Source organism: Prinia subflava, assembly GCF_021018805.1.
Source record: "Prinia subflava isolate CZ2003 ecotype Zambia chromosome W unlocalized genomic scaffold, Cam_Psub_1.2 scaffold_22_NEW, whole genome shotgun sequence".
NCBI classification, from domain to species: domain Eukaryota; kingdom Metazoa; phylum Chordata; class Aves; order Passeriformes; family Cisticolidae; genus Prinia; species Prinia subflava.
The window spans coordinates 7,313,540-7,328,803 of record NW_026960606.1 but is presented as its reverse complement, the minus strand read 5'-3'; the positions used below and the strand labels follow the sequence as shown (position 1 = coordinate 7,328,803).

The following is a 15,264-nucleotide window of genomic DNA, read 5'->3' as shown; positions in this document are numbered from 1 at the left end:
GATTATTCTTAAAATGATAGCTGTAATAGGCAAATGACTGCTCCAAAAGTAGCAAGTCTTAAGGTTCATCAAGAATATGTAAGAGATTGTTAACAGCATAAACCCTTCTTTCATTTCTTAATAGGAAATTTAATGTGACATTCATTTCATAGGTTTTGTTCTGTTTTACTACAGGATTGTACGGTGTATGAAACAGAAAATAAAATTCTTCACGTGGTAAGTAATTCTGCTTTGGTATTCTCTATTTTTACCCCACTCATGGAAATGATTTTTTCAAAAAATAAGGCTGCTGTAGGAAAATAAAATTCCTTACTCTTTAACATAATTTCTGATGAATTCTATCAGTTGCTAAAAATTAAAGTTCCCCACAGTAATGCTCTCTGTTATAGCTACAGTTAATTACAAATACAAAATTGTGTTAGGTTTAGAAGCTGCACAATATTCTGTATGGTTAATATTCTTACCAGGTTGGCTGGTCAGATCCATAGACCTGGTGCATCACTGGTTGTCAGACTGAGCATTTTGTGCCTTCAGAACTCAAAAAAAATCCGATGACAAAGTGGAGTGGAAGAATCTTATTCAAGATCATCGATTAGATATTGGCCTTTAAGTTCAAATACTTTATATTTTCCTGGTACCAACACTGAATACCTGTACTGACACTGAGATAGAGTTAAAGCCTGTGGTGAAAGGGAACTCTCAGAGGATTTACAAGTTCAGATAAACTTTTGACAAGCTCTGCCCAAGTGCCTGACTCTTTTTTTTTCTTCTTTTTTTTTAAAAAGCCTTTTGCACATACTCTGCTTCCAGTGGGGATTAAAATCTGTCATAAAACATTGATGTGCTGTTAAATTTAGAAAGCGTGCAGTGACTTTTAGACAAAAAAAAAGCTTACTATTGCAAACCTGGGTATGAATCGAACTTTTAAAAGCACCTGATATCTTCTGGGATTTGGGGTGTGTATACACACACACACAAATTTTTTTTTATATACATATTTACACCTTTTATCGCACAATTCTAACTGTGGCAGGGACACCTTCCATAGACCATGTTGATTTGACTGAAAACTTCTTTGTTGTTTATTTCACTAAAAATAGTATTTTCATGAGGCAACTCTAAGGTTAAGGCATTACAGTAGAAAGTAGAAAGTATTCTCTCAGGGATTTAGTCTGCATCTAATCTGGGAAAATGCTCTCAAATTTTGAGGCATAGAGAGGTTTTCAGTTGGAAATTATGGTAATATCTTGACATGCCAGTGATTCAAAAGCTGGATAGAGAATGTACTCACACATAGGGGCACCCACTACACTGGAGATTTTTTGAGTTTCTCCATCTCTGCTGGGAGTAGATGAGACCCAAATTCTGCTCAGGGGTTCTGGCCCCGAGCTGAAACTGCTTGAAATATTTGTGGAAATGGTGACCTTTAGCTGCAGTCACACACACCCCAGTGGGATGCTTTGCACCTTGCAGCTGATACAAAATCCAGATGCCACAGCCAGGGCTCCAGAGCTGTCCTTGGATTTCCAGATGAGTAACTGCACAGTTAATGGAAATACAACCTATAAATTTAGGCAGTTAACTTATTTATTGTGACAACTTTATTTGTTTAACTTCTGTGGATAGTGTCAAATGAGATATTAGAAAGCCTCATGCTTTTGCAAATGCCTGAAAGAAAAACTTCCCTGAAGGTATTTCACTGGAATTTGCTATAATTAGGAAAAATGAGAGTACAGTCTCCAAAGCAAAATAGATGCACATAGCACAGCCTCAACCGGAAACCCATCCTGAAATTCTGTTAAATTAATTCTTTCACATTAGGTTCAAACATTTTCAGGCATAGACTTTTTGAAGGAGAGTGCTTTAAGCAACACACAGAAATTTGGGAATAAATCTTTCCACATGAATGTTGTCTGAGTTCAGCTCAGCTTCTCTCTGACCGACAAACTTTGCTTTGACAGTTGAGTTTAATTTGTCAGACCCACTGCTACTGTCCATGCAATGGGGCTCCTGCTTTGATGGTGTTTCTTTGGATTTGCATTAAGATTTTGAGATCTTTAGCTGGAAGGCAGGATAACAAAATCATTGCATAGTTGTAATGATGTAGATTATCAGTTGAAGGATGTGTTCAAAGATGCATAAGAATTTTACTTCAGTAAATGGGTTAACTACGGCATTTCTCTGCCAGGGTAATTTTAACAAAGGAAATTTTCCAAGTTGAAGAGCAGAATTCACCTAATTATCACAGTTGGTAGGGATGGTGTCATCATTTGGTAGCCAAAAGAGGTTATTCGGTTGCATAAGACGTTTATTTTTACCTATTTCACTCCACTTCCATTGTATTTATAATCATAAGGATAAAGTTCATTGGGTTTGTTCTTTTGTTTCAAAGTGCACATGGTTGGAGTGGAGAAGATAATTTAGAGATACAGATATTCTTCTGCAGAAGAACTGTTCATACATGTACATTTTCATGACATTTATGGATGTTTTCTGTTCCCTTAATCACTTGCTCTTGACTTTCATACACCTGTAGTTTTTACAGTGCTAAGAATTAAAATTATCTCTTTATTCTTGGTTAGTTCTTAGAATAAGGACTTCACTTGTAGTTCCAGTTTGATATGAGGGATTCCGTTGACTTGTTTTTCTTTGTAGTGTAAAACCTTGTCTGGGATTTGTGATCACATTATTTCACTCTCATCTGATTCTCTGGTGTCCCAGTCAGCACATCTCGAGGTCATTCACATCACCAGCATCATGCCCAGTGAGGGGTTGGTAAGTAGCAAAGCAGTTTCAAGTTTAACTCTTAGAATGCCCAGCACAAGCCTCAGTTCTTCGGCATGATTTGATTTTTGAATTTATCAAGAAATCAAAAGGTATTTTCATGCAATGTCCTAATTTTTTTTGGTAAGCTGAATCAGATTTCTGAAGGTGGTTTGACATTTATCTAAACAAAGGGATTGTTTTTGGTTTTTTTTTAAATTAAAACCTGTTTTAGCATGGGCTTCGCATGTAACTATATGAATAGTTAAATCTATGATCTTTTGATTGCCAGACTGCAGTTTTTGGAATGTACTGCAATAAACCCCAAATGCAAACACATACAAATAAAATTAAATAATGTCATTAATGTGCTTTCAAAATGATTAGTGGAAGGTCTATGTCTTGGACTTGCATAAATGGAGTTATATGCCTCCCTAATGATCAGTCCAAATAAAACTTTCACAAGTATCATCCCAGGAACAAAATAAATCTCTTTTATTTGTAAATTGTTGCTCACTGAGCAGCCTGGTTGGATGGCTCTGGACATCCCAGCCGCTCTGCATTAGTAGTGGGTCACTGTGGGCCTGATATTTTGGGCCTTAGAGACTTTAGCCTGCTGGTAGCTGCTAACTCCTTTCCCAAGGGAAAAGTTTGTTAGGAAAGCTTCTTCCCAAAACAATGTTGGCAAAACAACAATCCTTTCCCAAGATGATCTTCCCCAGTAGTGTAGTAGCTAAAGTCCCTGCCTCACATGCGGGAAACCCAAGTTTGATTCTCTCTGAGAACCAAAAAGGCAAACACCACCTGGAGAAGATCCTTTTGGGAAAGGATAGTTGTTTTGACAAGATTGTTTTAGGAAGAAACTTTCCTAAGAAACTTTTCCCTTGGGAAAGGAGTTAGCAGCTACCAGCAGGCTAAAATCTCTAAGGCCCAAAATATCAGGCCCACAGGTCACAGCAGTGAAATGTTCTGCAGAGACAGTTTCAGAATTATTTGGCTACAGCTTTTAAATATTAATGTACTGATACCTTTTTTTGGACAATGGATTTTTGTGACATTTTAGTGGTTGGTGGGTAAAGATTTCTGCCTCCCCTCTGTAGTCCCTTACTTTGCAACCATTTGATACTGATGGGCTGTAGGAACATAAGGACTGTGCTTGGGAACCCAAGATCCCAATAAAAGCTGGAGTGGAAGGTGGCACTGCAGGCACTGGGATGGTCTCACTAGTGCTTCTCAAGAGTCAGGCTGCTTTTCCCAGCACAATCTCCTAGACTGCCTTCAGCTGCCTTCTCAGAATTATTTTTATTTTTATTTTTTCCCTACAAGAAGAGTAATTCAGGAATGTTGCTTCTGGATTGAAGGAAGCAGTTGTAGGAGGAAAAAACGGAGAAGTGACGAGTGAAATTGGCAGCCATGAGGCTTGTCCACAGAAAATCCCCAAACTGACAAATCAAAATCCATTTGAGTGCCACTCTACACCTTGTGACATGTTTCCTGTTTGTAATTCAGTGTGATTTGCAGATTATAAATTTCTGTTAGTTGAGACACTTTATATTATTCCAACATCTTCCTCTTTGTTCTGACATTGAATAGCAATGAACGTCATATGCAAATACTGTCAGATTTACAAGGGCATAATTACTCTGAGGTATGCCTATTAATCTGAGAATGACATATTTTAATAACATGAGGGGGTGTTGTGTGACTGCACAAGTTCACTTTATTCTTAGGCTGATTTAGTCAACAAAGAACATTACCACAGCATAAACCACATTTAATTTTAATTCCATGGCATCACAGATGCTCAGCCCAGTGTGTAAACCTCAGCACAGATACAATTTCCTTGCTGTGCTGCTGCATCCTTATGGCCAAATGTGTTCACTTTATGGCCCAGTTTCCCCTCCAGATCTGATTTCTGGGTTAGTGCAGGGTACCCAGGAAATACAGGTCAGTACATTTGCATGAGATATGCTGTGAATGTCTCAGTGCTTTTGACTTGCATTAGGACTACTACACCCTGCAGGCCAGCACTCTGCATGGCTTTCCTTTCTATGCAGAAATGGGATGTATTTCTTCTGGTCTAATTAAGGGAAAGTTCATTATCAGTGCTGCAGAGAAGCTGAACACGGAGCTGCATTTACCCCACAGATGATGGAGCACAATAAGCAGGGATTGGCATTGCTGATGCTTCCCGTGCAGTGATGGCTCTGTGATATCAGGGGGCCGGGGGGGTCCAGCTAGCTTTCACCCCGGCCACGCTGGTCAGGAATGGCCACCCTTAGACTGCAAGCAGTCCAAGTAATGGTAGAGAGCAGAGCTGTTCTCTGCTCTCTTGGTCCTGGATATCCTCAACATCTAGGTTTTGGAGCAAGAGTCAGAGAAGGCTCCTTCAAAGGTGTTTATTCCCCAAGATGTTCCAAGAGAGAGTGAGCACAGGGTCCCGTGCTTAACATTTTAAGTGGGGGGAAAGAGGGGTGGGGCAGGTAGGTGATTGGCCCCAGGTTAATACACGGCAGGGTCAGGAGAGGGAGACAAAGGGACAGAGGAGGAGATACCTTTGGACAGTACCTGAGTTATTGGGGGGGAAAGCAGGAATGAACCATTTGGGTAAACAACTCCAAAACAGCTTAACACCCCACCCCCCCCCCCAACATCTTCCCCTTTTCTGTTTAATTTTGGATGAAAGGAGGGAAGAGACCAACTCCTTAAACTGCTGTCTCTGGCCTCTTCCACCATCTCTCAACAGCAGTCACAGTAACATCAGAAGGGGCCGGTTTCTTTTTAGCACAATTAGTTATGACTCCTTTTAGAGTCCTAAAGGCTATGGAAATTAAAATGACAACCAGAACAGCCCGTAAGACATCCTTTACAAATGATGACATTCCCCCGGCAACCCTCGGTCTTTAAAGATGTTCTCCAGCCTGTCTCCTGCTCCTCGCTTGATCTCCTCTATCATGCCTTTCATTTCCTGGATGGAGTCGTAGATGCTCTGGATTTTGCCAGATAGATTGAGGCAGTGCCTCCCTTGAGAGTCCTCACATTCATGTCCCCATAGTACTGACTGAGTCAGAAGCAACAGAAAACTCAGGAGTTCTGGCTTCATCTGGAGGGTCAGGAGGATGCCCTTAAAAGAAATCTAAAAATAACATACACAGGTAAGTACAGTTTAAAACAATTTGTTTAAGGCACTAGGTTAGGGATAACATGGGGTTTGGGTTGCACACTTCCTTTGCGCTGTTGCCTAGAAGAAGCAGTTGCCACATCATCGGGTCGGGAAGGTGGAACTGGGGCCGCATTCTGGGCCTTCTTTTCCCTGGGTGGAATATAGGGTATGACCCATTTTTGTGGAACCCATTTCAAACCTGTGGGGGTGGATACGCAAGCGTATCCTCGCCCTCAAGTGACCAAATCAAAGGGCCCCTGGACCTTCCAAGTCTCAGGGTCCTTCACCAGGATTGGAAGTTTCTCCTCAAACTTCAACCCGTGGTTCTGGTTGAAGTGCCTGACAACAGGTAGATTAAGGTATTCAAATGAACAGTTAAGAAAGTTCATGGTAAACAGAGCCTTACAAAGTTGTTGTTGTGGATTATTGACCCTGACATCCCCTCCCTGTTGTTCTAAAGTCTTCTTCTATCACCATAGGGCCTGACCAGAAGTGAGACTTGGGACACAGTTCTGGGTTCAGCAGAGCAGGAAGACCCACTTTATTTACAAAAGCCCACTCTTATACCTTTCCTATGAGGCCTGTGGATTGGAGGATGGAATTCCCACCTCCCTACCACATTGGCCAAGGAGGCTGTCATTCAACCTCCCCTTCTCCTTGAGAAGGAATTCATAACAAGGGCAGTGTTTACAAAAACATGGTCCTGTGTTTACATTAACGAGCGTGAGAAACTGCACATTTCTCCTTCAATATGAACGCTCGGCAAACCAGGAAAAAACCTCATGACAACATTCTTCAACATCTGGTGAGTTCTTTCTATCACTGCCTGGCCAGTGGGGGAGCATGGGATCCCCTTATTATGTTCCACCCCCCCCCCCCTTCAGGAAATTATCAAATTCCTTGGAAACGTAAGCTGGACCATTATCAGTTTTTATCTCTTTGGAGATCCCCAGTGTGGAGAAGGCCTGCACAAGGTGTTTCTGTGCATCTGTGGTCTTCTCCCCTGTGTGGGCTGAGGCATAAACAGCGCCAGAGAAGGTATCTACAGACACATGAACATATTTGAACCTTCCAAACTCAAGGATGTGTGTAATATCTGTCTGCCACACCTCAGAACTGCCAAGCCCTCTGGGGTTGACCCCTGATCCCAATGAGGGTAAAGAAAACTTTTGCCAGTTTGGGCATGTGTCTATGATTGCCTTGGCCTGGTCCTGCCTTAGGTGCAATTGGCAGATTAGGCCTAGGACATTCTGATGCAATTGCTGATGGCTGAGTTTGGCCTACTGGAAGATGTTAGGTAGGCCAGCCAGCTGCACAGGAGCAGCTAGGGCATCTGCTGTGGTTACCCTCCGCGATGAAACCAGGAAGGTCAGCGTGTGATCTCACATGCATAACATAGTAAGGATGCTCTCTGTGGGAGACTAGGTATATCAGCTTCAAGAGCAAGTTAAAAATGGACTGATTTGAAACTTCTTTGAGAACTGCATTCCAGCACTGGACACTACCTCTGCTACATAAGACAAATCTGTAATCAATTTTATGGGTTCTGAAAATTTCTCAAAAGCCCTGACATCTGCAGCGAACTCAGCAACTTGAGGTGAACCCTCAATTACCTCAATGTCAGCCTCCCACTGCTGAGTCTGAGGGTCCTTCCAAGACACCACTGACTTGTGTGACCCTCCGGACGCTTCAGTAAAACTGTCAAAGCGATGAGAGGTCTGCAGCTCTGTTTCTCTTTTGGAATCAAATTTAATTTAGAATTAAACAATTTGTGGCCAGGGCAATGGCTTGAGATTTTCCCTGGGTAACTATCACCGTGGAGGCCCAACCAGGAAAAACAGACTGGGGACACAGATCTGGGTGCAACAACAGCAGCAGGGCAGAACCTGCCCTTAGTTTATTTTTCCATTATATATCTGTGGCAAGGTGACCATGGATTGGAGAAGGGTATCGCCACCTCTCCTGCCACATTGGTCCAGGAGGCTGTCATTCAACCTCCCCTTCTCTTGGAGAAAGTATTCATAACATTGCCAATATTTACAAAACATGGTCCTGTGTTTACAATTCACCAGCGTGAGAAACTGCACATTTCTCCTTTAATATGAATGCTCAGCAAACCAGGAAAATTCATGGCAACAGGTAACTATGCAGAGCAAACTGCAACATCTCACGGAGCAACTGCTCCAAAGCCTCTTTGGTAAATCTACCAGTTGACAATTTGATTGGCACATGAATGCATGCAAACTCACACCCTGCCAGCAGTCGCATCCTGACCCTAGCTTTGCTGATCAGGTGGGCCAATCAACTCCTGTGGCTTAGTGATACTCTTAGACAGCTGATGATCTAGGAACACCCACTCTATGATCAAGAGAGGGTCCTTCTGGCCTTGTCCCATTGAAAAATCATCCCATGCAATGTGGCAATTTTCCCAAAATGATGAAATTAAATGGAAGTTCTGGCCAGCAACAATGGGCCTGCCGGCTGGACATTGCCGATGGAACCCTCTCTAAAGCCTGCTGAACCTCCTGAGTCAGAGCCCTTGGAGAATCCAGCTCCTCTCCCCCCTTTAACAAATTGAAGAGAGGGGCTCAGTCCTCCGTGGTAAGCCCCAGCCAGGGCCTGACCCAATTCAAGGACCCACACAGCTGCTGGAGATCCCTCAAAGTCTCAGGTCTATCACTGATCACCAACTTCTGAGGTGTTATGGTCCGGTTGGCAATCTCAAGCCCCAGGTATTTCCAAGGTGGCAGTCTCTGCACTTTTTTTTGCTGCTACTCAAATCCTGCAGCAGCCAAAGCAGTGATAGTCTCATCCTATAATTGAGTAAGTACATTGTCATCAGGGACACACACAAGCACGTCATCCATATAATGAAGGATGACGGCCTTCCCCACCTTGGCACGCACTGGGGACAGTATTTTGGCCACTTACACTGGCAAATGCTTGGACTGCCTTTCATCACTTGTGGCAAAACTCTCCAGTGGTAATGCTTCATGGGTGCCTCCCTGTTGATGGAAGGTACGGAGAATGCAAACCACGGGGCATCGGCTGGATCTAGGGGAATCTGGAAAAAACAATCTTTTATATCAATGACAGCCAAATTCCAGTTTTGGGGGAGCATTGACAGGGATGGCATACTCGGCTGAAGAGACCCTATGCCCTTGATGGCTTCATTAATTTTTCACAAATCGTGGAGGAGGCACCACTTGTCCTTCCCTGGCTTTTTGATCACAAACACCGGAGAATTCCAGGGACTATTAGTTTCCACTATGTGACCTTAAGCCAATTGCTCCTCCATGAGTTTGTGGAGCGCCTTCAATTTCTGTTTGTTCAGCAGCCACTGATCCTCCCAAATTGGGGTGTCTGTCAGCCAATTTAGTTTTTGGAAGGGGCGCTCTTCAGTGACCGCAATTAAAAATTCTGAGGGTTTTTTGGGATCTCTAATTTAACCCCCCATTGGGACATGGCATCTCTTCCCCACAAGGTAAATTTGGAATCTAAAACAAATGGGCGCAAAGAAGCCATTTGCCCATCTGGCCCCTGAATTTGCACAATGCTCTTGGACTGTTTTGCCAACTGTGTGCCCCCTATACCTGCAACCTTGCCAGCCACAGGTTGCAGCTCCCAATGTGATGGCCACTTGTGTGGTGGGATGACCGTCACATCTGACCCCGTGCCTATCATACCCTGGGGTTGGATGAAATCCCCCTCCCTCTTGAGCCCACACCAAATTATGGGCTTGTCCTCTCCCACCATTTCTGCCCATTAGACTGAAAGGTCCAGATCATCCTAGGGCAGTTTGGGCAGTGATATGGCCTGGGCAATGACTTGGCCCTTTGGTAGGAAGAGGGGAGGATGGATACAACGTGCCAGGAGAGCTAGTTGCTCCGGATCTGATGGCAAAACTCCTGGAGCAATCTCGATCTCCGAGGGAGTGTGCTTAGAATCCCTGATAACAAGGTATTTACTGTCAGTCTGTTGTAGGTTGGTCACCTGTCCAGGGTCAATGGTGACCACTTGCCAGTCCGGTGTGTCGAAAAGCATACCTGTAGTTAACTCAAGCTAAAATGGCTCACATATACTCTTGGTTGTTACCAACCCTGAGGGTTCCTTAGGGTCCCATACCTTCCCAGAATTGGGCTGCCCCACAACCCCAAAAACCTGACGACCTGTCCCATTTTTCTCATCACACGGGACAGGTTCACACTCCCCCCTTAGTTTTTCGGAACTGGAACGTTCCCATTCTTCCCCTCTCCCACTGCTCCCACTGGTGTGTGTGATGTTTGATCCTTAAAGAGACAGAAGTACATCACATGTCCCTCCCACCCACACTGGAAACATCTGACCCTCCCAGCCACTGGTGCTCGAGGTGGGATAGGGGCTGGTGCTGCAATCCAGCCTCTGAGCCCGTGCAGGGTTGCTGGTCTGCAACACGGAAGGGGACTCCTACAGGCTGCTGAGTCCCAGCTGATACCACAGAAAGACGGCTGCTGCAGTTGCTTTGCAGAGATACCTCTCTTGGCTCATTGGCTGAGATCGGTTACACCTGGACCACGTGTTGGTTCAAGTCCTGACTTGTCCAGACCGAGAATGGCGGCTGTAGAGGCAGACCCTCAGGGAGCCGGGAAAGGGAAACCGCTTTCCCTGATGTTTACTTGCCTAGAAACTGGACGAGACAAAAGAGAAGGAGCTGAACTGTGGGGGGATTTTCTTAGTCCAAAGTTTATTTGAGCCCCAGCATGGGCTTTGAACCAGTCAAACAGCCCCCACAGACCCTGATCACGAGGTCTGCGGTCCCTTTTATTTGGGGGAGGAGTGGGAGCAAGGGGCAAGGAACCCACCAACAAGGGGGAAGGGGAGGAGGCAATTTAGGTAGAGGGACAGTCAGGTGAACCAGTGTTCTTTTGGGGGGGGGGGGTTACTTCCTTTGTTTTCCTCCTATCACTCGACACCTTTCTCTGGAATTCCCCTGAGGGGGTAAAACCCCTTTCGTTGATGGACATGTCTCTGGGGAGGGGATGTAGAAGGTTCTGGGGGTCTGGGGAAAAGGAAGGACTGACCCAAACCTGGGCGGGGGGGGCGGGGGCAGGGAAAAACCATTAACAGGAATGAACTCTCACATCATAAAACACACCACAACAAGCCCGGGCCCTTTCCGCTGTTCATTTGGGTCCATTATGGCCTGCTTCATGCAGGTCTCAGGAGGAGGTCCAGGGTTGGAGATGAAGCAACCGGAAGCCCTAAGGTGATCCTCTTGCAAACATCGTTGGCACTGCTTTGTGCCACTTCCAGGTTCATTTTCTGTTGCAACTCCTGGTCCTCTATCTGGTTTTCCATCACTGCACAAAGTCTATCTATAAAATCTAGGAAAGGCTCAGAAGGGGATTGTTTAATCAAGATATAATTCTGCCTAGGATCCTTGGTTGGCATGATCTGAAATGCCTTTTTGACAGCATCCTTTACACGATTTTACACAAGCCAAGGTATTCCCCCTGCCTACCTGCCTCAGACCATTCCCCTTCGCCACTTATATGTTCAATTGTAACTGGATTATTTTGTACATCAACTGCACAGTCAGAGCTTTGCAAGAGTTCAGGAAGTAAATCATTAAGCAATCATTTCCATGTTCTTTCCCACAGAATATATTCTTCAGGGATGAGTAAACATGAAAACAAATCCTTTAGGTATCTAGGGACCAGTACATTTGATGAAAAAGTGGCTTTTAATAAGCCTCAAAAGAATTCACTTTTTCTACCAAATTCTTTCTGAGCCCTACAAAGCTCCTTCTTATTTTGATGAGAGTTCCCACTTAGAATGGGTACCCCTGCTATTGTATGTAACAGGAGCAGCAAAAGGAATGGCATCCACTTCCGGATTCAGGTCCCCAGGCCAGCCACTTTCAGGTTCTGGACCGTGGGAACCAGATGTGGGACCGTGGGAGCTGGAAGTTGGAAGAGGAGAGGCAGAGCTACACGAACAAGTGGCAGAAACTTGGGCGGGCTTACCAAAAATGGTGGAGATTCCCAGTGACATCATTGGGGGTGGAGCAATGGGAGGAGCCCTGGGGTGGAGCCAGGGGCAGGGTCAGTTTGACTGACATGGGGGGAGGAGCCAAAGGGGCTGACACAGAGGAAAGGGTCATACCCAGGGGCTGGGAGGGGTTGGGTGACAGGAAGGGGTTGGGAAGAGGGGTTGGGACAGGGAGGAAGGGATTGTGAGAAGAAGGAGCACGTGGTCGAGACCAAGCCATTTGGCCTCTGGCATCATGCCCCCCTCGGGGGCCATTTTGTAGGGTCGAGAACAAAAGACCGTTATCGGCAACAGACCATGAGGGACAAACTGAGGATTTTCCATCAAGGCAAAAGGGATTGGAACCATGGTTTAGGGAAATGTCTCTGACAGCCAGTGCCATGCTAGCAGAGCTTGGGTCCCGAGAGGATTGTAGGGGGCCAAGAAGATGGTAGCTATCCTGTGCTTTTATATCTCTGCGGGTTGCATCCTGCAATCTGCCCAGGGTAGGGGAAGAGGAGAAGGGAAGGGGTTCGAGGAACAGGGGCTTCGGACATATCTGTGGGCGGCCGCAATGGCTGTTTCTCCAGTTTCCCTATCTCTTTCTCTCTTTCCTGGTTTCTGTCCATAGACTGAATTTTCACAAACAGGGAATAGAATTTATCCTCAGAAGAATCTCCCTTAGTGGTCAGCCCTGCCAATTCAATCCCTGCTGCATCCCAAAATTCCCCAGTTCTAATATCTTTCAAATCCATCTGTGGAAAATGGAGAAGCAACCATTGGACAAATCTCTTTAACATAGCCTTTGAAAACCCCATTTTTCCTCCCACCAGGATTTCTCCCAGTTGGAGATATGCTTCTCGGTGTTATGAACTCAGGCAGGCACCCATATTTGCCTGCACAACAACTAACGTGCCCTTCCTTGCAGTAAAAAAGAGGGGGAAAAAAAACCAAAAGAAACCCAGCAATCCGTCCTGGGGTACACCGCTGTCTCAAGAGCTCCCCTGGTGCCGCATGGTCCATCTGCCACGTGGCACCACATGCTCCCCCTCCCTTGGGGCTAGCACCGCACCTCCCGCCTACCACTCGGTCAGACACTCACCAAACTGACGGTTCTGGAAAGAAAAAGGCTGCAAGGAAGATCTTCGATACTGGGTGAGCCCCCTTTGGTGCTAAGGTGTTGCCTCTCCTTGCCCTGCCAGCCTGCTGCTTCCAAAAACCAAGCTGGCTGGGCAGGGGTGCTGATGTTCCACAAACTGTACGATCCTTGGTGCTGTGGGCTGCAGCAAGCACAGAGAAGCCGGCGATGTTCCTCTGGCACAGCGGGCAAGCAGCAAGTGACCCCCACGAGGCGGTGCGGGCGAGCACGTGGCTGGCAGCCGGTGCGGACAGCGCGGGCAGGCACGGGTGGTCCTGGGATGGCACAGTCTGTTCCCGGCGCCACGCTCAGGCTTGACGGGCACATGGCACTGGCCCCCCAGGGCCGTGCACAGCCACAGCGGGTAGGCGCACGCGGTTCCACACTCGTGTGGGCTTCGGTGGCTGCGGTGCAGCTCTGGCGGCTCCACAGGCCAAGCATGTGGAGGCAGAGCAGCTCTTCTCCATGTGGCCGGGGGGAGCGGCAGCAGCTCTTCTCCTGGCGCCATGGTTTCTCGGCTTTCCAAGGCACAGTCCTTCCATTTGGGCTCTTATCTAAAGGCGGAGCCCTGGTAGATCGGGGGCTAGAATAACGTGCGTCCACACCAATATGGTTCTAAGCACGTAATCCGATTTATTCTGTGAGATGGTGGGTTAAATACAGACAGAATAGTTTACAAGAACAGGTGCATTCTGATAGGCAGTGAGAATACAGAAATATGTAAGCTATTGCAGTTTAAGGTAGCCCCCGTGTCTTCCCAGTAACTGTTCTATGTTAGTGACACTACTACCTTAAGACATTCTCAGTAGTAGATAAGTTTATCTGCCAGTACGTATGCTGAACGTACTGAGGCCTGCTAGGCCAGGCCTGAGGCCTGGTCTGAGGCCTAGTTTGAGGCCCAGGTGTGGATAGCTCTACCTTATGATACAAGCTATCCTCCTACACATCCCCCCTTTTTTCTTTAGAGCTATCCAAACTGGGTCTGTGACACGGTTGGCTGCTTCTACATATACTGTTATGAGCAAAGCACTACTTGAGTTACCCAAGAAAAACCTAAAGATCTTAACTGCTAAAAGCAAAAAGATGAGAGCACACTATATTCAGTCCTTGCTCTTCATTCATATGCAGGTTCTAGATTAAAGTTTCAAATCATCTGCTGTCTCTTCTTCTTTTGCGTTGCCTGATGATGTTTCACAGCTGAAGACTTCTCTGTTGTCACTGGGCGGCCAGGGTTACTTCCATCAACGCAGCTGCAATGCTGTGTCTGTGTTGCTGTCTTCTCATCTGGTTCAGCTTTTGTTAGTATCTCATCGAGTCTACAGCTTGCAGAAAAGAAACTAAAACAGACCTGGTATGTGAATTGGCATTCTCAGAGACAAGGAAATAGAATAGGAATTTTGCTTACTAATGAAAGTGATAAGCGATTATCAAACTATTTCTGCTATCACCCCAGAGACTGCAAACTGCTGAAACGCTTTTCTTTAGTGAACCTTGACATCTCCTCCCGGGTAAAGATGACAATCTTCACTCCAAGCTGATTCAGCTGTCATTCTGATCGGATCGAATTGTCAAGTTAAGATAACTTGCATATTATTTTTTTGGAGCAGAAACCTCTGGGCTTCGTTAATAAACACCATCCGTCCAAGTCAGAGTTAGAGTTTGGCCAGAACTCAAACTCTAAAATGGAGTGATGTTTTTAGCATATCTTTTAAAGACAATTTCTAACAACAATAAACATAAAATGCCTAAAATACAACAAACTGTCATAATATCATTACATAAAAGAGACATTTAAAAGCTAAGATAAAAGATTGTTCCGATCACTCGGGAACTCGTCTTTTCTGGAACTCTTCTTGAAGACAGTTGAGTACCAATTGGAGCAATCACAGGATCAACACCTGATGAAAAAGTCATCAATGATGCTTCAGGTATCTCTCCCCAAGACCTTCTGAAAAACACTTAAAGATTTAACAAACTGAAATGCAATGTCTCGACTCACACAAGAGGTACCAAAACAAGCCTAAAATCTCATTTCAATCGAAATGCGTAACACAGTTAAAAGAATCAAATGAAGCTTCAAAAGGACATGCTAAAACATTGCATAAAACATACAAGATTGATTACAAAAGAGACAAACTATATACTTAACATGACACTTAAGAAAAAATTCTGACTTGCACCTAATAATACA

At 45.2% G+C, this 15,264-nt stretch overlaps 1 protein-coding gene across 1 annotated transcript in view; it reads left to right on the top strand.

The window, feature by feature from the left end:
- Window positions 1-15,264, top strand: part of LOC134564874 (connector enhancer of kinase suppressor of ras 2-like) — a 297,517-nt gene that overhangs the window by 138,590 nt on the left and 143,663 nt on the right. The window contains exons 5-6 of the mRNA XM_063424148.1: window positions 175-216; window positions 2,656-2,775. Of these exons, the coding sequence (XP_063280218.1) occupies window positions 175-216; window positions 2,656-2,775 (162 nt within the window). The remainder of the gene's footprint in view (window positions 1-174; window positions 217-2,655; window positions 2,776-15,264) is intronic.